Below are 25,592 nucleotides of genomic sequence, written 5' to 3' on the forward strand. Positions count from 1 at the left end.
AGCACTTTGAACATTGCAGTTGTCCAGGCAGAGGGGAAAAGGCAAAGTGCAAAGAACGTTGCAAAGTTGTCCAGGCAAATGGCAAAGTGTGCCCGCACTTCATCTCCCACCTGGAAGTGGGAGCACTTCTGCTCACATTTTATTGGCTAAAGCAAGTCATGTAGCCATTCCTCCCTCCAAGAGGGCAGCAGAGTGCAGAGAGAGCTGGAATATTTGTGAACAGCCCACATGACCACACGTTTTTGCATTTTGGTGAGCATGTAGTTGCATAACCAGAAAGTAAGAAGTGAGATTAAACTATAGAAGCCATTGATTATTCTGGTAAGTAGGCCAAGTCCAAAGTAGCATGTTTATGAAACACAGAGTACCAAGTACCTGTCTTGAAGGTTTTGCCTGGGAAAATATTTGTGACTGTCCCACTGGGGAGGTAGTTGAAGGAGGGTACAAGTCCTCATGGTAGAAAAACAACTGGTTAGAAGGAGGGATTCTTGAAAATTGGTTGTTCCATGGAATTTATGTTAATCACTAAAGAATTTTGGTGTTTCTTTGTGTTATTCCAAACTTCTAGGTGGATAATAAAAACTTGTTCACATGGACTTGAGAGAAGATGTCGTCCCAGATATTTGAGTTAATGAGGAAATTGGATACGACCTTGTGATGAAACGAAAGAAAGGCACAGACTCTTAATTTTTGCTGAATTAACAGAGAACTAAATCAGTAATTTAAAAGAGTTTTTAAATGTTTATTTTTGAGAGAGAGAGAGAGAGTGTGTGTGTGTGTGTGTGTGAGCATGAGCGGGGGAGGGGCAGAGAAAGAGGGAGACACAGAATCTGAAGCAAGCAAGCTCCAGGCTCTGAACTGTCAGCACAGAGCCCAATGTAGGGCTTGAAACCACGAACTGTGAGATCATGACCTGAGTCGAAGTCGGACGCTTAACCGACTGAGCCACCCAGGCACCCCCTAAATCTTTAATTAAAAAAATTAATAAATGACAGTATTCCACTGATTTTAGACTTCTGATGGTAGAGGAAATTGCATGCCAGAGTTTTGATAAACATGTTGACTCTACACATTGTATTGGAGAGAACTGACATCGTTGTAATATTGAATTTTCCAATCCATGAACATGGAACATCCTTTCAATTATTTAGGTCTTTGTTGTATCTGACTTCAAAGATGACTCCTGCCTCCTGAGATTTATGCCCTTGTGTAGTGTCTACTCACATTGACTCAGAGTTAGTCTGTGTGACCAGTGGAGTATGGCAGGGATGATGGTGTGGGACATCAGAGGGTAGGTCATAAAAGACATAATGGCTTTTACCTTGGCTTCTTGTATTATTTCTCTGGGGGAAGCCAACTATAATATTCCAAGGTCACCCAAGCAGCCATATGGAGGCAGCTTGAGATAAAATCTTGACTGCAAGTTCAGAAGAGCCCCTAAGCCAAAACTGTTCATTTAAGCCACTCTTGAATTCCTGACCTATAGAAATTGTGAGAGAATGTTTAATCTTGTTTTAAGCAGCTAAGTTTTAGGGAAATTTGTTATGCATCAATAAATAACTAATGTGGTTTTTAAATTAGCACCAATAAATGTTTATCATTTTCTGTGTAGAGAACTTCCGCATTTTTTATTAGATTTATTCTTAAGTATTTGATATTTTTTGATGTCTTATAAATAGTAATATATTTTTTATTTAGTTTTCCATTTTTTTGTGTCTGTTATTTAGGAAAACAATTGATTTTCATGTATTGGTTTTTGTATCCAACAATAGTAATTAATTCTCACAATTTTTAATAATTTATCTACAGATAAAATAAGACACTGTAAATAAATTTGTTAATTTTAGTAATTTATCTGTAGATTCTCTTGAGTTTTCTATGAATACAGACAATACAACAACAATGTCATCTGCAAATAACAATAGTGTTGTGTCTTCCTTCCCAACTCATACATCTATTATTTCCTTTTCTTGCCTATTGCACTGGTTCAGACTATCAGGACGATGTTGAATAGAAGTGGCAACAGTGGGCATTCTTATGACATTCTCAATATCAAGGGGAGATCTTTCAGTATTTCAGCACTGAGAGTTTTGCTATTCATTTCTGATACCACCTATCAGATAACGGAAGTTCTCTTCTATTCCTAGTTTCTAAGAGATTTTATCATGAATGAATGTTAAGTTGTAGCAAATGCATTTTTACACTGAAGTGATTATACAATTTTTTCTTGTTAATACAGTGAATTAAATTGATTGATTTTTGAATGTTAAACCAAACTCACATTCCTCAAGTAAACCTGACTTCATCATGATTTTGGATTTATTCCTGTTTATATATTACTGAATAAATTTTTTTTGTTGCTAGGAGCTGAATGTTTATGTCTTCTCCAAATCCACACCTTGAAGCCCTAATCCCCAGTGTGATGATACTGAAGGTGGGGCCTTTGGAAGGTCACGGAGGTAGAGCCCTCTTGCTGTGATCCGTGCCCTTATAAGGGGATGGAGAGATCAGTGGTCTTTCTCTACCAGGCGAAGATACAGAAAAAAGATGAGTGCCCACAGACCAGGAAGAGAGCTCTCAGTAGACAATGAACCTGTCAGTGTCCTGATCTTAGCCTTCCTAGGTTCCAGAACTATGAGAAATAAGTGCTTGTTGTTCAAGCCACTCATTCCATGATATTCTGGTATGGCAGCCTGAACTGAATAAGACATTTTTTTTTTTTTAAGGCTTTTCAGTTGTTCCCAATGGGAAGCTTGGTCTATACCAAACTAGTCAACCAGTATTGGAAATAAAATTCCCTGGAAGGTTTTGAGCAGATGAGTGACCCAATATGTTGTATTTTTAAGGGCTCATTCTGGCCACCATGTTGGAAATAAATTGGTGGTGGGGTGCTGGGGCAATGGTTGAAGGAAGCAGAACAGTGAGAGAGAACATTTGTGTCGGTCCAGGGTGATAGAGGTGAGCATGGTGAGAAGTAGTTGGATTCTGGATGCATTGGGGGTAAAGCCTGTGGGATTCCTGATGGTCTGAAAGTGGAGGGTGAGAGAAAGGGGAGAATCAAGGTTGCTTCCAGGTTTTCTGGTCTCGGCAACCAGAAAGATGGGTTTGTCATTGGTTGAGACAAAGGAGACTGTGGCAGGAGAAGGATTATGAATAGAGCTGGTTTGGTGAATTTTGAATGTTTACATTTGATATATTAACTCTTTCGATCTTCCCAAATGACAAATGCAATGTAATTGAGGTGTTCATAAAATAAAGTTTATTTTTTAAAAAGTATGTCACCACACACTACAAGTGAGGTGGTTCAGTAATACGAGTTCATTTTGAAGATGAAGGATGACCATTTTCTTTGCTGTAAATGTGTGTCTAACCCCACTCTGAGATGATCACCTTTGTGATCATGAAGTCCAGCTCAAATGGGATTTTCTGCTTCTGCTATGACAGTCCCTGAATATAGACTTTATTTGATTATTGCTGTGTCAAAAAAGCCTTGTCAATCCTGTTCTGGAGAAGGAAGAGTTAGAACCATTTTAGTATAATTTTTTTTCGTTTATTTATTTTATTTTCGAGACAGACTGAGCAAGCGCAAGTGAGCAGGGAAAGGGCAGAGAGAGAGAGGGAGAGAGAGAGAGGATCCCAAGCAGGCTCTGCACTGCCAGCACAGTGCCCAACTCGGGGCTCGATCCCACCGACTGTGAGATCCTGACCTGAAGCTTCGCCGACTGAGCCACCCAGGTGCCCAGAGCCTTATTAGGGAACAACAAAACAAAACAAAAAACAAACCCCAAACACTGACCTTAGAAAAGTAAAGTTTCTGAAACTTTCCTTTCTTGGATGTGAGTGTATCCTGGGTCAGTTACAGTTTCATCATGAAAGAAGCAGGGAAGGTATAGGGCATATGAAGGAGCCGAGGTTGACTCTCCAGATCCCAGCTTGGTTCTTTTTATTAGTTGTGGAGCTGAAAGCTGAATCCTACAACACCACATTTCCTGATATTTTCACTCCTTTGAACATGCGAGTTTAACTCAAGAGAAGAAATGCTTCGGGTCCTGTTAAACTTACACACTATCTGTTGTGTTATGAATTGAAGGGTGCATTTCAGAAAAAGTGGAGGACTGACTATAAATGATCTTTTAGTGCCAACTGAAAGGTGGTAGCTGAGGGTGCCAGGTTACTATAGAAACACCAGGGGGATGAGACAAATTAGGCCTTGTGGAGAAGAAGCAGATTTTTGAAATGATACCCTGTATGCCTTGTCTGACATTTTCCTTCACAAAATGTGTAGATAATAGGAAGGAATGCTCCTAATATGCAAAAATATCAATAATCTTAAAAGGTATTTAGATATAGATAGTAAATTTCTCAATGACTAGAAAAAAAATTTTTAACCCCCCCCCCTTTTTTTTTTAATGTTTATTTATCTTTGAGAGGGAGGGAGATACAGAGCATGAGCAGGAGAGGGGCAGAGAGAGGGAGACACAGAATCTGAAGCAGGCTCCAGGCTCCGAGCTGTCAGCACAGAACCCGATGCGGGGCTCAAACTCACGAACCCTGAGATCATGACCTGAGCCGAGTTGGATGCTTAACTGACTGAGCCATCAAAGTGCTCTTAACATAGACTCTTTTTTTTTTTAAGTGTAAAATGCAACAAATAAACAGAGAAAATATTTCTCAAGCTGCAGCCATAGAGATAGCACCTAATCAGGAAGCAAGGGGTCACGATGAACAACTTCCTTCTATTCATAAGCATACAGATCCCAGCCACCATAAGAACCATGGCTGGTCTGTAGTGTTGCCCACAGCCAAGTCATGGGATTTGATATCAGCCAGTCTGAGAGATCCTTGTGTATTAACTCTGGGGAGCTCTTGAACCTGTGTCTCAGTTTCCTAATTTGTAAAGTGGGCAAATGCCTATCTCAAAGAGTTGTCAAGAGCATTAAATGAGATGCTTGGGAACACAGTGAGGGCTCAATAAGTGGTTGTAGTGATGACAGCATAGATGGTGAGGACAATTGCCAAGGAAGATATCTGCTGCACCCCATGCTAATGGAATTTCAGGGTCAGAATAAAGTACTGAGTAGGGTCATAGTCCAAAGCCTATCCTAATGAATCCTTAGATTAAATGAAAAAAAAAAAGGGGGGGGGATAGTTTTCCCTTTGCTTTGTAATCTGATAGTATTTGTCAAATTTAAGTCAGTAGAAATGCCTTCAGAATACCATAAGAATGCATTTTAAAAACCACAGAGTTTTTGCATATAAACCAGAAGCAGTACTTGTTATGATAAAGATGTAGATGTAGATGGTTGTGGAGTGTGATCATGTGGCAGAGTGACACCAGAGCCTCAGGTGGACTAGGATGAATCAAAGGATGCTTTAAATGCCCTTTATCCCTTCAGGTGGATGAAGTTATAACTTCCAGAAAGCATTATAAGAAATTTACCATACCCACTGTTTTAGAGGCTGATGGATACTTTTATTTATTTATTTATTTATTTATTTATTTATTATTTTTTTTAACTTATAGCTCAGTATTTGGAAATAGGAATAAAACCCGATGATGCTGGAATTAGCAGGAGAGTAAAGACAAGAGGAAAATGGCTTCTCTCGCTAATGGGTTTCTAACACCCAACATGGCATGAATGCCATGGTGAAAACAGCCACCAATGGTGGGGGGGTGTGAATCTCCCTTTTCTTCTCCATGGTTGAAGGCAGCAAATGTCATCAAAAGGATGGGAAACTGGGTTTTGAAGAAGTTGATATTTCTTTGGTGGACTGTTCTGTGTCTATAATTTGTGATAAAGTTCTAGACAGAAATGTGGGGAGAGACATTTGTAGATGATGGCTGACTTTCCAAATAGCAATGAAAGGAAAAGCTGGAGTCAATATTTCTGTAATTTCTTCACATAGTTCACTCAAATATTAGAAAAACTTCATTAATGTAGCCTAAGGAGAAGAATGCCAGACTGAAATTATATAAAATCTGGATTACAGACTCTGTTTAAACAAATATAGTTTAATTATTTCAAATACTTTTCATATGTCTCAAGACACAAGATGTATTAATAGGTAAAATGAGACAGTTAGAAAGACTGCTTGGAATAATCTATACCATGACGAATAAAAGTAAAAACCTTTAACATACAGGAGCTGCTTGGCTTGGTATTGATCAGTTGTGAAATCTTTATTTTGAAAAGGAGCTGTTGATTTGGGAGGAGGAAGACTCCAGAAATTCATAGGAGAGTCAATTATTGCAACCATATGGGTCAGACCCAAGTTATTACAGATATTGAATAAATACAGGTTTGAAGACTTGCTGGAGTGTCCATTTTCCAATGACAGGTACGTACCCCAGGCGTTAAATCTGTAATCAGTGTTGGGGTGTGTGGGTGGCTCAGTTGGTCAAGCGTCTGACCCTTGATTTTGGCTCAGGTCATGATCTCACAGTTGGTGGGATCCAGCCCTGTATCGCTCTCTGCACTGACAGCATGGAGCCTGCTTGGGATTCTCTCTCTCTCTTTCTCCCTCTCTGCCCCTGCCTCACTCAAAATAAATAAATAAACCTAAAAAATGTGTAATGAGTGTCAGTGCTATTTCCCCCAGTTCTTAGGAAATTAGTTTTCTTTATGGCTTATTGCATGAAGCTAATGCTCCTGTTCTTTCAGAGTACTGATAAAACATTTTTTTTTAAATGTAGTCTTGTAACAACATACAAAATTCTAGCTTATGTACATGAAAGTATATATGTACCATTCACACTGTCAGGAATAACACCATAGCCATGCATATCACCAGAGATCCAAATCTGAGAACCTGTTGTTCACCAGGCCCAGGCATAAATAGTAATCACAACAGCAAACATTTACTGAGTGCTCACTTTGTATTAAGTGCTTTTTCATAGGTACCTTATCTATCTATCTATCTATCTATCTATCTATTAAAGTTCATTTATTTATTTTGAGACAGAGAGAGTGCACGTATGTACATGAGCTGAGTAGAGGCAGAGAGAGAGAGAGACAGAGAGACAGAGAGAAGAGAAAGAGAATCCCAAGCAGACACTGGGCTCCCCTGACTTAGGGCTTGATCCCATGAACCATGAGGTAACCTGAACCAAAATCAACAGTCGACACCTAACTGACTGAGCCACCAGCTAGGTGCCCCTGAGGTACCTCATTTATTTGCCGCTTGTATGTCTCTATGTTTTCCCAATTGCTGGGGTCAAATTGTCCTTTAAGATTCCAAAAAAGTTTAAAAAATTAAAAAATAAATAAAAAAAACAACCCCCAAAACTAACCCATAGTTTCATCCCATTTACATTCTGCAAAGATCTTTGGGCAGAGGGTCTAGAGCCTTCCAAGTCCCATCTCTGACTTGATAGGAGGCGTTCAGGTTTCTTGACCCTCATCCCTTCTTCTTCTCTCCCTCTCTGTTCTGCACATATCACTCCATGATACAGCAATTGTCTTAATTCCTTCATAGCACAAAATACCTCCCATTCAAGGCTGTGTACACAAACAGACCTTACTAAAGATGTATGACTCTTAAGGGAGAGATATAAGCACATCTTTAAATTCCCAGGGCTTCTCTTGTAGTCTCATATTTAAAGATATGCCATATACATAGGAGAGTGGAAAACCACTGCTCTACATCTTTGCTCAGATTGGGAAAAATTGCTATTTTTATATGAAAGAAAAATACATCTGACTCACTAGGAGCTACTATAAATGGAAAGACTCCAAAACTTCTTCACAGTATTTAACTTAATGATACCAATTCCTGAATGGTTTTGTGAACTGATGGATTGTAGTTATAAAACACACACTCAGACATATGCACACATGTAATTCAATAGCCTAAGGCAGAGGCTCCAATCACACATAGTCACTCGACATTCTTCCTTTGATTTGGAAACTGGAACCCAGATACATTCATTAACATAAGATATAATCTGAGCCAGGAAAGAGAATGAGGGGTTTAGCTTGAAATGTATACTAGTCAGAGTGAAGAAAGCAAAACAAAACAAGCTATATTTTCCATTCTAGGGGTCATCAACCACATGAGACTAAAGCAAGTTGTTAGGAGATTATTGGATTGCCCACAGATGAAATCCATCAAGTGATGGTTAGTTTGTTGATTGAAACTGTTGGATGTCACTGACACCACATGCCCTTGGGAATCTTCAAACTGCTCATTCTGGCACCACAGGAAGTAAAGAGGAGAGGTAAAAACAAGAAATGAGAATGGGTTAGGCCAGAGGGTCTCAGCCTTGACTTCTCTGAAACACTGCCATGCCTAGGTCACAACCCAGGTCAGGGAGGAAGGAATCTCTGGGGCTGGACCCAGGCAGAGCATTTTTCCTACTCCCAAGATGATGCAATGTGCAGATGGTTGAGTTTTCAGATAAGCCTGAAATCGTCAATTGGCCAAACATGGAAAGGGATCTCAGAAATTATGAGAATGCAGTCAGTGATATCCCTTTGAAATTAAGGCTGTAGACATTAACAGGGAGCTGCATATGCTGATCAGAGCAAATTGTAACCGGAATCTCTGGAATTCTTTTTTTGTTTATCTGGACAGTGAAGCATTGGTAGATCCTTACATTTAGCCAGCAAAAGAAGCCATGATTTTTTTTTCTTAAATCAAATTTATTTTGATAATGGCAGATGTTCTTGAAAAGTACCTGATCTAAAGGATTAAAACCTTTTGATATAAATGAATTCAAAGGGGTTATAAGTATATTGTGCAGACCTAGGTACCTAGATGAATTTTAGAAATATTTAGATATCAGAAGTCAAAGAAAAGACAAGAATTAGGGGTGAAAAGACATTCTGCTTACTAGAATTAGCACAAGAAGAGGCTATGAATTTCTTTTACCAGTCAAAAGGTTTTAAAAGAAAAGAAAAGCTCTTTTCAACTGACTTGGCTAAGAGGTTTGTAAGTTTCCAGGGTTTGAAATGTATGAAGCACTTTCGCATGTAGTAGGAAAACCAGAGGGCGAAATTTTGATTGATTTTAATTAAGATAATCTTGAGTTTAGGAAGCTGTAAAGCAAAACTGGAAATGGTTTAATCCCATCTCATGACTTATTTATAGATTATTAAAACTCCATCATTAATAGAAATTATATTTCAGAATGGCATATTATCAGAAATAAACAAAGAGTGATTTCCCTCCTGGACTTCTTAAGCCAGATATGCCTAGATGATTTGGCTTAGCTCAGTGATTAAGGTCTCAGGGGCACCCTCCCCACCACTACTATGCTTTTGCAAGTATCCTTTACAGCAAATAAAGATAATGTTTTCTGATGTAGAGACTAAAACATTGGCAATACTTATTACTATTAGGATCAAGTTTATATGCTTAAATCTTGCCAGGTTCAGCACCAACATTGACAATGATAAGTTGGGCTGATGAAAACCAATCAATACCATTTCCCACACTTCACTTCTGTAATGCTTCACAGAGTTACAGGTGATTAACTACAGAAGAATATGTCATCAGTAAAAATTAGTGTTATCTTGGCCAGTGTTTATTGGTTATTTAATTCTTATAAGTCAAATTATTTTGACTTAATGTGATTTTAAATTATATTAAAGCCACACAAACCAGAACCAAAATATTCATTAATATGTAGAGCTCCAATATTCATGATGAATGGACTTTAACTTAGATTTATCCTTTGTCGTAAGTTAACTGTATTACCTATGGTTATAACTTTGTATAATTTAAAACATGAGAAAGAAAATTTCTTCATCTTAGGTGACCAAAGTTTCTGACTTAAACAAAGTTCAGGCGTCAGCATACCTTGTTTTAGATAAAAAGTGAGTGTCAAGAATAATCCTATTGTGTGGGGTGCCTGGATGGCTCAGTTGGTTAAGTGTCTGACTTTGGCTCAGGTAATGATCTCACCGTTCGTGGGTTCAAGCCCCGCATCTGTGCTGACAGCACAGAGCCTGCTTGGGGTTCTGTGTGTGTCTCTCTCTGCCTCTCCCCCACTCTCGCTCTGTCTGTCTCAAAAATAAATAAACATTAAGAAATTTTTAAAATAAAAAAAAAATCCTATAGTGTGGTCAGGGATCTGTATGAAATATTGGCGCAAAACAGAAACAAAAAACAAAAAACAAAAAACCCACTGCTACCACCAAACAACACACACACACTCTACCAACCAACCCATCAACTCTGGGAGACACATTTCTGGGTGTTGTGTTGGAGGTCAGGGCTCACAGGCCTGGAGAGGTGGAGAGGTGGAGAGATGATCTTTTGCAGCATTTCACAAAGGAGGTTCTGTGGGTAGATAAACCTCTTCAGATACTCTACCGCAAAAGGGTTCTGAGGACAAAGAAATTTGAGAAGTGCTACCTATTCTACTCCTTGGACATTCCCCCTGCATGTTAATTTATTAAAGCCATTGAGAACTTCTCCAGTTAAGACAAATGACCATTTCTGCTTCTTTAGCATTGGATAGTATTATCCAACAGTGTTTGACCATGGGCTTCTTCCTCAAGCCCATAAAGTTTATTAACATTGAATGGAATTTGTTTCTTGAAACACACTTTGGGAAATGCTGACCCTTGAAGTACAAAGGCTGACAATGGAGGGAAGAAAGGATCTGCACAGAGCAAGAGACGAGACCAGAGAGCGCAAGCTTCGGTTGCCAGAGAGCACTAGGGCCCACTGTATAGTCTGTGATGTCCATCTCACTCTGTCATTTGAATCCTCATCTTAATTCCCTCAGGGTGGAAATAGAATTGGGTTGGAAGTGAAGAGTCATAGATTCCATTCTCCCTTCTGCAACTGAGTGTCTCTGGATAATTAACTTCTCAATCTGAGTCTCACTTCTCTCCATCATAAAATCAGAGTTTAAATAAATCATCTCAGGGGTGCCTGGATGGCACAGTCTGTTAAGCGTCCAACTCTTGATTTTGGCTCAGGTCATGATCTTGCAGTGTCGTGAGTTCAAGTCCCACAGTGCTGGGATCTGCACTGACAGTGTGGAGTCAGCTTGGGAGTCTCACTCTCTCTCTCTCTCTCTCTCTTTCTGTCCCTCTTCTCCTCTCCTGCTGTGCTCTCTCACTCTCTCTCAAAAAATAAAAAAAATAAACATTAAAAAAAATAAGGAAATAATCTTGATTATTCTATCTAGGCCCAATTAGATGATTCTACCTCAACTATTATAATGGGAGAAAAAGAGAAGATAGGATTTGCTTGGATTCTCTCCATGACCAACTTTTCTGGAGTGCAAAAGGAACCATGTATGAAATAGAAATCTTATAGTACAACCATATGTGGATAGATGATTCCTATTCCTTCTTATTCTGGGTGTTGTGATTGAAGGTTAAGAGTCACAGGACAACCTGGGCTAAAGCTAGTTTTAGTACTGTACTCACTGTCATTCAACAGTTTCCACCCCCATCTCCCCCCCCCCCCAAAAAAAACCAACCAGTCCAGAGACTTTCAGCAGCTCAATCTTTAATTAAAGCCAAAGGGCAAATTTAAAATTAGTTCTTTTAATTAATCGTCCTTCAGGTTGTACAATCTGTGATTGCACTATTCTTGGTTATTAAGCACAGTTTGCTCTTCAAAAAAAATCAAGATGTGATTGAAATGACTGATTTAAAATGAAGCTAATCTAAAAATATGGAGAAATACAACAGGGCAAATTATTATGCAAAAGTGTCTATGCATTTGGATATGCCAGTGTTTTCCTTTAATATAAAATAAAATAAAATTAATTGGAGAGAGAATTTATCATCACCAGGGAAGCTAAATCATCGATCTGATGCCAGTTATTAGCTGACTGTTGTTTTTCCATAATTCTCATTACCTGGGCTCTGTAATTAAATAATAATTTAGAGACTGAAGACTTAAAGTCGCTTGCAAGTTGCATCTCAAATTATATGAAACAGACTGAGTCAGTCCCCAAACTTATATCAAATTATCTTAGGATGTATTTTCATAGTGAATAAAACTGTTTTCTCAGGATCCCTTTGTAATAGTCATTTTCAGATATAATGCTCAGTACACATTTGATTAGAAAGGTAGAGATCAAGGTCTTGAAAATGGAAATTAATGGATTCTTCCCCATCGATACGCCTACCATCAGGCAAAACTTCCGCTCTCTCTTCATGCTGGATCTGATCTTCTCAAGCATTATGACACATTAGACTTGTCAGAGGAGGCTTTAAAAATTTCCAATGCCCAGGTTGCACTTGTGACCAATCAAATCAGACTCACTGGTGGTGGTGAGGCCTCAAAATTTTTGTAAACTTCCCAGGAGATTCTTATGTGCAGCAAAATTTGATGACCAGTGAAGCAGTATAGTCCAGTCAGTGAATTTCCAAGTTAACTGGCTGTACCATTTTGGTTCAAAATTGGCAGCATGAAGCCCATCTGTTTTTATTTTTCAACTCTTCAACTTTTCTGGAGCATAAAAACCACCTCAACAGAAATGAAGCTGCTCCTTTAAAAAAGGACAAATAAAATGTAAAAATTGGATACTAACAGTTTGTGGTAGATACATTTTGGAGTGTCCACTTGGTTCATGAGAAACTCTTTAGCTGCCTTCCTCTCTCCATCCACACCAGAGGTTCTGGTGGCCATTGGACCAAATGGGCAACTTTAATAACCAAGTCTGGGATTTTTGAATTGAAATGCAGAGTTCATATTTCTTTGTGGATGGATGTATGTGCTGTGGAATGGCTGAATGTTCTGGAAGGTGAACAGTAGCTTAGAATTATGGGGAGAGAGAATTCGTTTTGCAAACAAGTCAGAGGCAATGCTTCTAGACTCCCAAAGTAGACATCTGTTGTTTTTGCTTGCTTGACATCCCTCCTCATTTTGTTAACAATGCCTTCTTCTTCAGGGGCCTCTCATTCCTATTCCATGTGGTCCTGGGGATAACTGAAAAGACAAGCCTACTAGCCTCTTGCTCCTGGAGCAGAGACTCAGGGCAAAAAAAAGCTGCACTGCCATTTTTGTGACCATTGTTGGGAGAAATGGTTAGCTCCTACTATAGGATCCCTGGAGCTGCCCGGATTCCTGTGCCTCCTGGGGCCTGACCAACAAGTCTCTATATTCTGAGATCAAAGGTGCTTGCAATTTAAGAATCCCAACACAGATTTTTAGGTCGTAGCTCAAATCAATGTGGAGGTTTGTAGCATTCTGTTTTGGGGTTCATGAGGCACTCTTGCATCCTTAAGTATTGTTAGTTCATGGTGTTTTCGATATTTGTAACTACAAGTCTTAACTGGCACAGACCTTTAATTGACTCCATTTATGTGGATGGTCTTGAAACTGGCTAAAGCAGGATCAAGGCTCTCCAGGTTCTCCAATCTTCAAGGTCATAACCAAGATAGCCGAACTATTTTATCATCTTGTATGCTTTCTGAAGCCTCAGTTATTTGTTTGCATTTTGTAAGTATGAACATCTTGGAGAAAAATTCATAACAAAGGTATACTTTGTGAACAATAGGATTAAAAGCTTATCAAACAGAAACATGGTTTTAAATAATGTATGATCCTTTGAACAGGAGCCCGAATCTATTCCTGAATAAAGAGCTCTTATTTCCTCTATCAAGCAACATTAAATGAAATTATAGTACTGCCATTAAATCCAATTGTACACCAATAATTTTTCATTTCCAACGGTACTCTTCTTTATTAAAAAATCTTTATTAAATAACAAAATATTCCAGCTAATATAAGTACTTCCTTGTGCTTAGTATTAATATACTTGGCACACAATTCGAGGCCATCTCCTCAAATTCAGGAAGCACGTGATTTTTGCCTTGTGGCGCAGCAAGTAAAGTTATAGTGATCGCTTCCTCCATTTCTCCAGGCCAAGTCGCAGAAGCAGTGAGGTGTGTAGGGTGTTCAAATGGATGGCTTCTTAAATCTGGATCCATGGAGCTAGATTTGAGTATTATTAGAATTCAGAGATCATTGGTAAAAACATTTTTTAGAAAAAGCACAGCACAGAGCTAGGCAGCTTATGTGATTAACAATGTTGTGATCTTTGGCAAACTCTGGATGAACCTTTATGTGATCATAAAATCTGACCAGTGCACAGTGTTTCCTTTTCTAAGAGTCTAAGGGAAGGGTAAACATTATCTTGGAATATTCTGGTAAAAATGCAAGGTAAATAAAAGGAGGCAGTTTAAAAGACCATCATACTTTATTTTTAATACAAATAGGTAATAAAACAAAAGGTACCCAGATATCTTTTAAACAAGAATACATTTTCTGTGTATCAAGCCATCATTTACAGATTAACACTGCAAAAATTTTGAATTAATAGCTCTTAATTTGTTTCCGTAAGATTATAGGAGATAAAAAAAATCCTATGTAGGATGAGAACGAACAAACAAGAACCAATTCGAAGTCCTAAAATCTTGTCTCTGTATTAATTGCTTCGCTGACAAAAAGATCACACGCATCTACAACAAAAGCGTAGGCATCCTTAACGTCGAACGTTATTTACAGAATAACTTTATTTCTCTCAGTTACTTTGGTTTCCATGGGCCTGCCAGGCTCTGTGGTGCCCACGCAGCGGAGTCACAAGCGCTCTCCTGCTCCCCAGGCAGGCTGGGGGATCTTGGCTCTGGAGGGAGGCCTCACACCAGCTCATAGTACTTCCCTGTCTGGGGATCAAAGTAACAGTTCAGACAGGGGTCATAGAGCAGAGTCAGCACTTCCTCGTCCTCTTCCACTTCCACGCTCGGATCTTCTTCACCTATGGGGACGGGAACCCCAGACACGTTAGCTGCCTGCATGGACAGGAATTCCTGAACTGAAAGGGCAGAAGGGCCAGGAGGAGGGAACCTCCATCCCTCCCGGGAGATGCTCTTTCTGTGGGCAGAATGGCAAGGCCTGAGCCGTGGGAGTGCACCGCAGGCCTGTGGACTCAGTACTGTAGCATGAGACTGACCAGCTTCTCTGTGAAGGACAAGAAAAGTTGAGCATGGAGAACTGGCGGGGAAAGGGACAAGAAAGCGGCAGGGCCGAGGGACTAAAGGGATCAGGGATATATGGGTGGGAGTCAAGACTTGGGGGTGACAGTTCCAGACTTCATCATGGGCCAGAGCTGTGTGGATGCACCCTAAAAATGCTACCAAATAAGCCTGAATTAAAGTGATACTGTTGTTTAGTATGGAACACATATGGAAAATTGTCGGGTGATGAGTAATTTTACTAGTGGTAGGAAGGTCTTTCAAGTTTGCTGGTCACAAGGACATGGCTTCACGTTCGTGCCTTGTGACAGCCAATTAGATGGTTTGGAGGAACTCCTGTTCTTTATTATTATTTTTTAAATGTTTATTTTTGAGAAAGAGAGAGAGCACAAGTGGGAAAGTAGCAGAGAGAGGGGAGACAAAGGGTCCAAAGTGGGCTCTGCGCTGACAGCAATGAGCCCCACGTGGGGCTTGAATTCACGAACTGTGAAATCATGACCTGAACCAAAGCCAGATGCTCAACCGACTGAGCCACCCAGGTGCCCCACTGCTGCCTGTTATAGTAGCAGGTTTGGTTGGTTTTCAACACATGGCATGGAATGAAAAAAAAAAAAAGGCTGTTTTACTAAGATGCTTCCTGAGCACCTTATATGTGCCAGTGTTGTGCTAGGTACTTGTACACTTGATGCTATCACCAGCAAGTGAGTGCCCCCTGAGTGCTTCTGAAAACCATGTAATGAGAGCCCAGAAGTCGGAGGCAAGACCTCCCTGAGCTGGAGAGGATCCGAGCAGGCTCAGGGAGGAGAGGTGAGTAGGACAGCACTCCTCCCTCTTCCTTAGCATAAGCTCCTCAGGACCAGAGAAAACCCAGTCTTTGGGCTGTGAGCTCACCAGGGTTAGTTTCAGAAGGGGCAGGGCTGGCATGTAATGGAGGCTCAGTCAATACTGGATGTTTTGGGAAAGGATGAATGCATGACTGTGAAAACAAAGTCTGTGCTAGTAAGTGTCACCGCCCAGAGTACGAGAAGGTGGTGGGACTCCATCTTTTGCAGCCAAAATCAGACCAAGCTGGTGCATGGATGCTGTCGGGGCAGTGACAAACTGGAGGTAAGTCCCAAGGAGCGGGGCCCAGGTGGTGGAGTGGGGGTTTGAGACTCTACGGAAGCCATTCCTCTGACCATCCAAAGACACATAACATGATCGTCCCTGCATCAGGCACTGAACGAGGTGCTGGGGATGAGGCGGTCTAAGAAGCAGGCCCTGTTCTCACGGAGTGTGCATTGTCTTGGGCAAAACACGGAATCAGCCGACTCCTTACGCAGATGGTGCCAGCAGTGGAGTAAAACGTGGAGCTACCTGGGAGGAATGAGGACCTCTGCCTTGCTTGCTAACATCTCAACTGGTGGAGCCCTCCATGGCCAAGAAAGCACTTGCCCACGCAGAAGCTCTGGATCCTGTGAAATAGAAGTTAATGTGTCCATCTGAAGGACAAGGGAAGCCGGGTCTGCAGAGTTCACCAGCTCATCCGAGGTCACTTGGTGAGTCAGAGGCAGAGTCAGGGATGAACTTGGGCTTCCAGACTCTCAGTTCCATCTTCTTTCTGCCATATGGGCACCATGCTTTTGTTAAGAAGGTGATGTGGCCACATTCAATGGGGAGCTATTACATTATGGGAATTTAAACATAGAAGAGAGTAAAAAAATTGTAAATGTGTCCTCCATTTGAAAACCTCAGGTTTGGAAACAAAAGAAATTTCATCTCTCATATTTCAAAAATCACAAAGATAAGAGAGTCCATGTGGGAGGGCAGAGGCAAGATCTGGGCTTATTTCGTCTGGAAAAGACAAAGCCTGAGGTTACAGCAGCCTGTCTGGCTTCAAGTAGATAAAAGGCGGTAAGTGAGAGAGAAGTTAAGAAGATTCTGTGGGGTTCCAGAAGGAAACAAGAGGATCAATGGGGGCAAGTTACTAGGAGCCAGATTTTGGCTCAGCACAAGGAAGAATTTTCCACACTATAGAGCTGACCGGGAAGTGGAATGTGGATCCTGGAGAGGGTGAAGCAGGGACCGAGGCGGCCATTTGTGTGAGATTTTATTGTGCACAGGGTGGGACCAGATCCAATGATCCCTGTGGTGCCTTTGATGAGTTTCTGGGACTCTTTGCTATAGTGGCTTATGTCCTTGAAGTATGACAGCACTGTGCTAATGGCCACGTTAATGGTGGTAGCTGACCTGAGCGCCCTGCATGGTTTCTAATTAAGAACAGGAAATCAGAGAAGGCAGGCTGCTTTTCCTTTACTTTCTATTGTTACCTTAAGAGTGGTCCCCAGGGTCCTGCCTCCACCTTCTTTCTCCATCTAAGTAGGAGAGATTGGGAATGCTTTTCAAGTTTCTCATGGAAGACGACCCCCTTTAGGTCACTTCTGCACATCAAAAGGAGGATGTGCATGTCCTTTACCTTCAGATATTCAATCCATCATCCCTTTCTTGTTTGGGCTACTTCAGAGAACAGAACCAATGAGTAACTAATGTGTGCCTGCTATGTGATGACATCTATTCAGTCTGTACCATGTCAAGGTGTGGATGGGACATTCACACATGAAACAAAAGTAGCTACTGAAGATTAGTGATGGGGTAACTGGAAGTTGCAACTGCAGAGTGGCCAAGAGCACCAGGGGTCTTAGGATTGGCAGATGGGATGGATGGGAGATTTGCTGTTGACTGCCTGAATTGACTTTAGGGCACTCACAGGCTACTTTGCCTCACTGGATTCTCATTTATCAAATGGGAATAACAAGGCCTATTTCATAGGATTTTGTGGAAGGCTAAACTGGACACTAGATAATATGCATAGCCCAGGGCACATAGTAGTTGTTCAATAAATGATCATTATTATTACTGTTAAGGATAATGACAATATTGAAATAAATCATGAAGTATAGGCTGTACATTTTTTTAGTCAGTCAGAACAGGAACATTGATAAAGGTTAAAGTCCTAAGAAAAGGCTTCATAGAGAGGGGCAGTATGACATTTGGATAATGGAGTCAGACAGACCTGGATCCAAATCCCATTTCTACCACTTCACAGCTGTGGGACACTGGGAAAATTCAGCACTTTGAGCCTTAGCTTTCCCCTACATAAGGACAGTAATACTGCCTGGGACAGTACCTAGGGGAACTAAGTAAGATACTCAGTTGCACCCCGCACACATAGTGAATACTCAATAAATGTTGTTACAACTGTCATCATGAAAAATGTAAGATACAAGAGTTAGACACAAGAGGGGTATGCTCGCTTACATCTTATTTCCTACCCCCAAACTGCACCTGTTTGATTTTTTACTACCAAAAGAAAAAAAAATAGTGGATTTGAACAAAACACAAAGCCCCCAACTAGTTTTACAAAGTACATTATAATAAATTCATCTTAAGATAAAAAGAGTTCTTACACCAAAAATCATGTATTTTTCAAAAAGTAAAACTAATTTTTCCATCCGGTGTAATGTTAAAACCACCTATCACTGAGGTAAATGATCATGAGTCAACATATCTCAGGGGTCTGCTGTCTGATGCTTTGTTTAGACTCCATCCACACACTGAGGGAAATTCTGACCTCCGGCACATCATCTAATTGCTTAGCACACTCTGGGCTGGTACTTTCCAAAAAGATAAAAATTTAAGCTGGCGTTATTAAGTTAGAAAACTGAATACATTTTACGACCAGTCAGGAATCTTTCAAAGATGAAAATAACAGTTGTAATGGGCCATGGGTCTTTATCACCAACTGCAAAGGGACCGAGGTGGATCTAATTCATTAGTAGGGGTTTTGCTACATAATGCATCCAGACTGAAGCAATAACGGCTATATAAATGCATTCGTTCCAATACATATCACTGTAGAGCTGGAACCTCATGCGTCATGACCACGGGACTAAAGCGGGTTTTTGTGGTTTTTAGTACTAAAGCTTCAAATGGATGAATTTTAAAACTGTACCAACAATGACACTCGTGCAAAAATTGGGCGACATTATGTATAATTTTACATTGAAGTAAGTGCTTTAAACTTGCATAAAGGGTTTTGTTTTCATTATAACTTAATTTTCAAAGCCTCCAATTTACATCATTTTGAGCCATTGTAATCCCTACGTAATGGAATTATAATATCATTAAGCAATTACCACTATGATGTCAAGCAATGGGAAGTGTTTTGAAAGGTAATTATTGTGCATGGATATGGGGTAATTTTCAATTATATTCTTGGATGGTGCAGGGTTTGTTTTTCCCCCCAAATGCTAAATTGCTCTATTTAAAGACTGGCTACAGAAACTGTAAAAGGACAAATTAACAAATAAAACCATTCTCTGCTACCAGACTAAGAGCATCTGGACAGGGGTCCAAATTACATTTTTACTCTTCACCACATAATAAAGTCATTTCCAGTGAAGTAAAATTGCCTTTCAGATAATAATCTATTTACAAACTTCCAGCTTCATCCACTTTGAAATTGGTTAACAGCAATAACAGAAGAAAAACCAACGGAGCCAGACCAAATGCAGCAGTATTAGCTGCCCTCCCCTCTGTTAGATCAGCTCAGGCAAACAATCCCTCCAATTCACCTTTTGAAAGTCTATTAACATAAATGCTTAATTATCTACATTTATTGCATTTTAACCACAGATAATAGAAAACCTATATGCAGAGGCTAAGTCTTCAAGCTTGAAAACCAATGATGTGACATCAGTTTATGAGATTTAAAATCTCTGAATCAAGACACTGCACCTGATTTTCGATTTTCTGACGTTGCCATCCAGAATTAAAAAAAAAAAAATGCATTTTCTCTCTTATAGATCTTGAGAACTGATTGACTGTATTTTTATGTGCATACCAATACACTATTGTTTAAACAATTCAATGGGGAGGGATCTCCATTCCAAACAGTCAGCCTTAGGGTCAACGAAGATGACATTTTAGATAAGATCCTGCAGAGCACCAGGTACTTAGAAACTCTTCCACCAATGCCTCTCACAGTAGGGCTAAATTAACTTGTACTGAGAAAGTCGACAGTGAACTGCTGAATTTTGGTTTTCAGCAAAAATATGTCCTCAGATGGGAGAAAGATAAATGACTGACAATGGGATAAAAAGGACGAAAAGGGACTTTCTTAGAAAACTATATTGTTTCTTGGAAGGCAACTAACATGCTATGATTACAGTTCAGGTTTCATTGGGGAAATAAGTAGGTCAAGCCCTTTTGCAGAAACCAGTACCTATATTTTACATGGAAAATGCCTTCTGAAGCAACATGTTGGAGGTTTTGGTTGATTAACTGGGAATTACTGCAGTTTCGTTCTTTACAGGTAGTCTCTACTTGTGAATGTGCAGTGACTCAACTGTGCTTGTATATCAAATCATGGAGTTAAACATACACAGTGATACATCTTAAACTTACACAACATTACATGTTAATTTTATCTCAATAAAGCTGGGAAAAAACCTACAAAACCATTGTGCTGCTTGGAAATGTGCGGCTTACAACTCAGAATGCATTTTACTACACCCCCAGGGGGTCCCTAGCCAGACTATTGAGCTTTGAAGCCTACAGAGCTCACAGTGTCTCAATGGCCCAATTTCAGGCAAGGCAGCAACACTGCATCTGGGGGAAAATGTATCCCAGTTCCAGCAAGGGAAGATGAAGTCCTGGACCAGGACCCCGTCTGGGGTGCATCTGGGGAATAAGTAGGTAGGGATGGTTCTGGAATAATACAGAGAGCTTCAGACACCAGCAATGTGTTTAGTATTCTACTATAAGGCTCACTTCTAGGACTCCAAAAAGAAGGCATATCTTTGTGCTAGTAAGGGTGTTGATCACCATTCTCCCACCCTCTGCCCCCAACCTCCTCTGTGCAGAAAAGACACCCCTGGGATCCTGATAGCTGCATAAGAGAAAATATCTTCCATCCCCAAGGTTAATCTGAGAACAAAAGGCAACTAACTACTTGCCTAACAGGGGAAGGGGTGGGGACTCTGGACACAAGAATGTCATAAATACTAATGAATTCATTATACAAGCTGAGCATTGAGGTGGGGATGCTATGGGTCTAAGGAGAGTACTGAAGAGAATACTATTTTATCCAGAAAGCTTCAAGAAAGAGAACTTCGTACAGGTAAAAAATTGCAGTGGACATGTCAGTCGTATGGTTCTTACTGACCTAAAGGGAATTCTGCAGTCCTACAGCAGCATGGGGGTTCAGGGTGCAAATCGCCTGGTCAGACAGGCTTGGGTCAGAGTCCAACTCCACACTCAGTGGGTTTGTGACCTAGGCAGCGACCTTAATTCCACCTGTACAGGGTGGGACATAACATAGCCCCACACCTGGGAATGTAGGGAGAAGTCATCGTGAGGTAACACAGGAAAACTCGACACTGGCAGGCACATTATTATTTTTACATTACCAATACTGGTTTTCGGGGGAAAGTCTCCTATGCACCTTAAATAAATCCTGAAGATACAAGGAAGATCCAAAGAGTAGACCAAATTATCCTTCTGTTTCCCATGATTCATGCATTCAAAACTCATCAAATATTTATGTAGCATTTACTGTGTCCTAGGTGCCAAGCCAAGCCCTTGGGGATACCAATGGTTGTTTCATGAAGCATAATGTCTGTATGATCACTAATAAAACAGATTTTAGAAGACTGCTTTTAGACTTGGAGTATTAGGTGAATGTCGAATAATTGTGCTGCAGGAAATAAGATTCTGGAAAGACTCCCTTGTCGCAGCCAGAGCAGACGGCCAGATTCCCCTCTCTCTGGTTAGTTTCAGGGAACCATGAGGGTTTTCTAAATTCTTGACTAGTGATTTGGATATTATACCTATAAAATGAGCATCTGTTGCCTGTTTATGTCTCATGGGGGATTAACCAGTGTTCATAAAGGAATATCCTATGTGGCCTTGCCATAAAAAAGGCACAAGAATGTTATTTTTATGAGACTCCGGCAACTCGAAAAGCACTTCTGGATGTCTTTCTTACTCAAAATCTAACGGCAGAAGAGGTTTTGCAAGCCTGAGGAGAGAGGTCATTACTATTCTGTTTTGGAGCTGGTAAGCATGAATAATTTAAGGGTCATATCTGTAAAGGAACAAATGTCAAAAACAAATTGACAACTATTCTTCGAGCAAAGTCTGCTTTATTTTCCAAAGGTCAGTTTGGTAGTTCTCTTGAGTAAGTTCTGAAATCGTAACTTCCCATTTTTACATTTCACACGCACTCCAGGAAAACACATTTTTGGTTAAGTGTTAAGGGCTCGAGTGCCATGGTAATTGACATTCAGCAAGTGTGCCTCGGCCCAGGAGGAAGTATGGAGAGCTGCCCATCTCTCCCTCCAGTCGACTGGTGCGGAATGCGATGCTGTTCCTGCCTGCTGGCTGGCTCTGCTGGCAGACGGGCTGTGTACTTTAAGGTGCCATTTATGCACTTGAGGTGTTCTATCTGAGCAGAAACTGCGGGTGTGACACAAACTTGTACCGAATAAAGGAGAGACTCGGAGGCCAAATATAAGGCATGCGTGGAAATCAGTGCAGGGAGACCTCACCTCAAACGGAGTCAGGAAGCCCAGAAGGGGAGGTGCTCATCATAAGCTTTCTATGGCAGCTGACACCGCATGCCTGGGCAGAAAGAAGTTCACTTTACTGCCCCAGCAGAAGGAAGAAAGATTTTCTCCTTGACGAGCAAGAGTCTAGCCAAAGAGAAACCATTGCTACCCTGAACCCTTGCTTTAGACTTTTAGACTCGCAAAGACTTTCCTTCAAAGCAGCCTCTCCCAACTCCCTCCTTTTTCTCTACCAAGTATGGCTCCTCTCCTTTGTTCTCCAGGCTTGGCTATGCTTCGCCATAGTTTGCGTGTCCTGAATTGCCATGCCTCTGCTATTTCTAAATAAACTCATTTTGCTGGTAAAACACTTGCTCTTTCGTTTTTAAGGTTAAAACACGCACTTACTTTTGTGTGGCAACGTTTCCTAGGGCCATGTGTTAGGCCATCGTTCTCTGCTGTTCATCTACAGTTACGCCTCTAGCTCTCTAGCTCTACAGATACATCTCAGCTTCTCCACTTGTGATGGAGCTGTGGGGGGTCAGCACATCACTTCCTGGCTCTAAACCCCAGTGTCCTTGTGTAAAAGATGGGCAATGACAGTAGCTACACCTCAGTAGGCTATTATGTGAATTAAAAGGCACTGGCAGGTGTGGGTCACAGGAAGGTGAAATAAATATTAGCTGTTATGACTTTCATACTAGACATCTGAAGACGGAAGATCGCCCTTCCCTGTAAGCCAGCCCCCAAAACCACCTTCACAGGTTCTGCAGAAAGGCATGGATGTGGAACAAGCCTGGGTCCTAATCCTAGCTGGGGCTCTGAGTGGGCACTCGACCTTCCACAAGGTCAAACAGAGGTCGGTGGACTGCATCAGGGTTTTTAGCTGATTCATTGCAGCCCCAGGGCAGGGTTCTGGGTCCCTAACTGCCCCCTTTAGCCAGACCAATTCTGGTTTCATCTCTTTTATATGTTGGCATTTCATATGGAATTCATTTGAAAGAAAAGTTCTCACTGCCTAACAATAAAGTTTAAGAGCCACTGCATAAGGTGACCGTTTTTAGTTGCTCAAATGCATGGGTGTAGGTTCAATACTCCCACTGTTGAATTGTTAGAAATATACCTAAGATACTAAAAAATTGGAATGGGGGAAAACTGAAAGTAAGATTTCAATGGATGACTCATGTTTTCCCCCCAAGGTTGGTATAAAAAATGATGAGTTGAAGAACATTTCTCTCTCTCTTTTCTCCCCTTTCTCCCTTCCTGTCTTCCTACTAACAAACATTTACAGAGTATCTAATAATCAACAGAAAATGTGTAGGGTACTTGGGATCCAGGAGTAAGCAAACTGACAAAGTCTCTGCTTTTAAAAACTCACAGGCTACGTAGCAAAAAAATACATTAAACAAGTAAACAAACCACGAATTACAAACTGTGAGAAGGGCACGAAGTAAATGTAACAAGGTGAAGGGAGATTGACCTACTTAGATAAGATTGTCTAGAAGGGCCTTTAAGAAGGTGGGTGACAAGCCAACACCCAGGCCTGCCAGCTCAGCAATTGGGTGATCTTGTCTCTCAGTCAGCACCTCAGTCCCTTAGATCTGGTCTCACAGCAATGTTGCCCCTCAGCCTCTACTCCCACTGGGAAAATGTGGCCACTTGTCATTTTTGACAAGCGTGGATGGGAGGGGTAGGCAGGTTCAGGGCTGAAACAGGGAACCAGAGGTCTGCTTTTTATTTTTTTTTTCTTCTTTTTTTCCCCTTTAAAGAACTTAGCTGGGGCACCTGGGTTATCAGCCCATTAAGTGTCCAACTCTGATTTTGGCTCGGGTCATGAACTCAGAGTTTGTGAGTTCAAGCCCTGCATCAGGCTCTGCTCTGACAGTGCGGAGCCTGCTTGGGATTCTCTCTCTCTCTGCCCCTACCTTGCTAGTGCTGTCTTTCTCTCTAAAAATAAATAAATAAATTTTTAAAAAATTAAAAAAAAAAAAAAAGAACTTAGCTACTTAGCCCTTGAGATTTTTTTTTTCCTGTAGATGAGGAACTCTGAATAGAAAATTTAAATTCCTGATTTTATGTATATAACATTTTATGTATATTTTGTTTATTTTTGAAGTAGGTAATCTAGGTACTTGGTTCAAAATTTAAAAAAAAATTATAAAAACAGTGGTTGGGCTCTGGGGCTGGGCTGTTTGGACTCAAACCCCAGCTCTGCCAATGACTCATTGTGTGACCCTGGAACAAGGTATTCAAGAACTCTGTACCTCAGTTCTCTCAGCTGTAAAAGAGCAACAATTACACACGCACAAAAGCAGTGCCTTCCTCACAGTGTTGCTGTGACAGCTAGATGTTACAACTTAGCACAGCATCTGACAGATGGCCCTAAATTAATGCCATTATGCAACAGAAGCCCAGGAAGAAGCCTGGACTGCCCACAGCCACGGCTCACTTTTTCTTCCGATGTTACCAACTGGATACTCGAAACCCTTATTTTTCTCTCTTTCTAAGAACGCTATCTTGGCATATTGATATGTTGTCTAAAACTAAGCCAATAACATGTAAAGATTAACCAAATAGGAAACACTAATTTTTGATGCTATTAATTAGCTACAAACCATTCAGGCATATCAGAAAAGGGGAAAGGGACAGCTGATAAAAACCTAGGCTGCCAGGCAGGAGGGGGGCCAGATCTGGTTAACAGTGGCTGGAACATTTCTATAACCCTCTGAATTTAATTTGTTAATTTGCCCTCGATGGAAGTTCTCTTTACCTTCAACATGACTGAGCTCCTGGCTGTCAAAACGTCACTTTGCAATGGTGACTTTAAGACCTCCTTTCAGCTACTTATCACTAATATATATCTTGGGTGCCTTTGCTCAAGGACCATGCTCTCTGTTCCTGTGGTTTATTTAGGACACTTAACATAACATATTATTTGTTCTCTCATGGCAAGGTCTCCTTCTGACAGCTGAGATTCTGTTTTTCTGTCATAAGTAATTATAAATGTACATCTCTAAAAAGATTCCCAATTTGGGGGGCATAATTTATTTCAGACAGT

At 40.7% G+C, this 25,592-nt stretch overlaps 1 protein-coding gene across 11 annotated transcripts in view; it reads right to left on the bottom strand.

The window, feature by feature from the left end:
- Nucleotides 1-495: 495 nt before the first annotated feature.
- Nucleotides 496-25,592, bottom strand: part of CFAP20DC (CFAP20 domain containing) — a 246,424-nt gene continuing 221,327 nt past the window's right edge. For 9 of the 11 annotated variants that reach the window (XM_047849393.1, XM_047849404.1, XM_047849399.1 and 6 more), the window contains one exon: nucleotides 14,175-14,731. In XM_047849393.1, coding sequence (XP_047705349.1) covers nucleotides 14,613-14,731 — 119 coding nt within the window. In that variant the 3' untranslated portion in view covers nucleotides 14,175-14,612. Of the gene's footprint in view, nucleotides 652-14,174; nucleotides 14,732-25,592 lie in introns of those variants that run through there. The other 2 variants (XM_047849396.1, XM_047849398.1) reach the window with 2 other exon arrangements.

This window comes from Prionailurus viverrinus, chromosome A2 (assembly GCF_022837055.1).
Source record: "Prionailurus viverrinus isolate Anna chromosome A2, UM_Priviv_1.0, whole genome shotgun sequence".
NCBI classification, from domain to species: domain Eukaryota; kingdom Metazoa; phylum Chordata; class Mammalia; order Carnivora; family Felidae; genus Prionailurus; species Prionailurus viverrinus.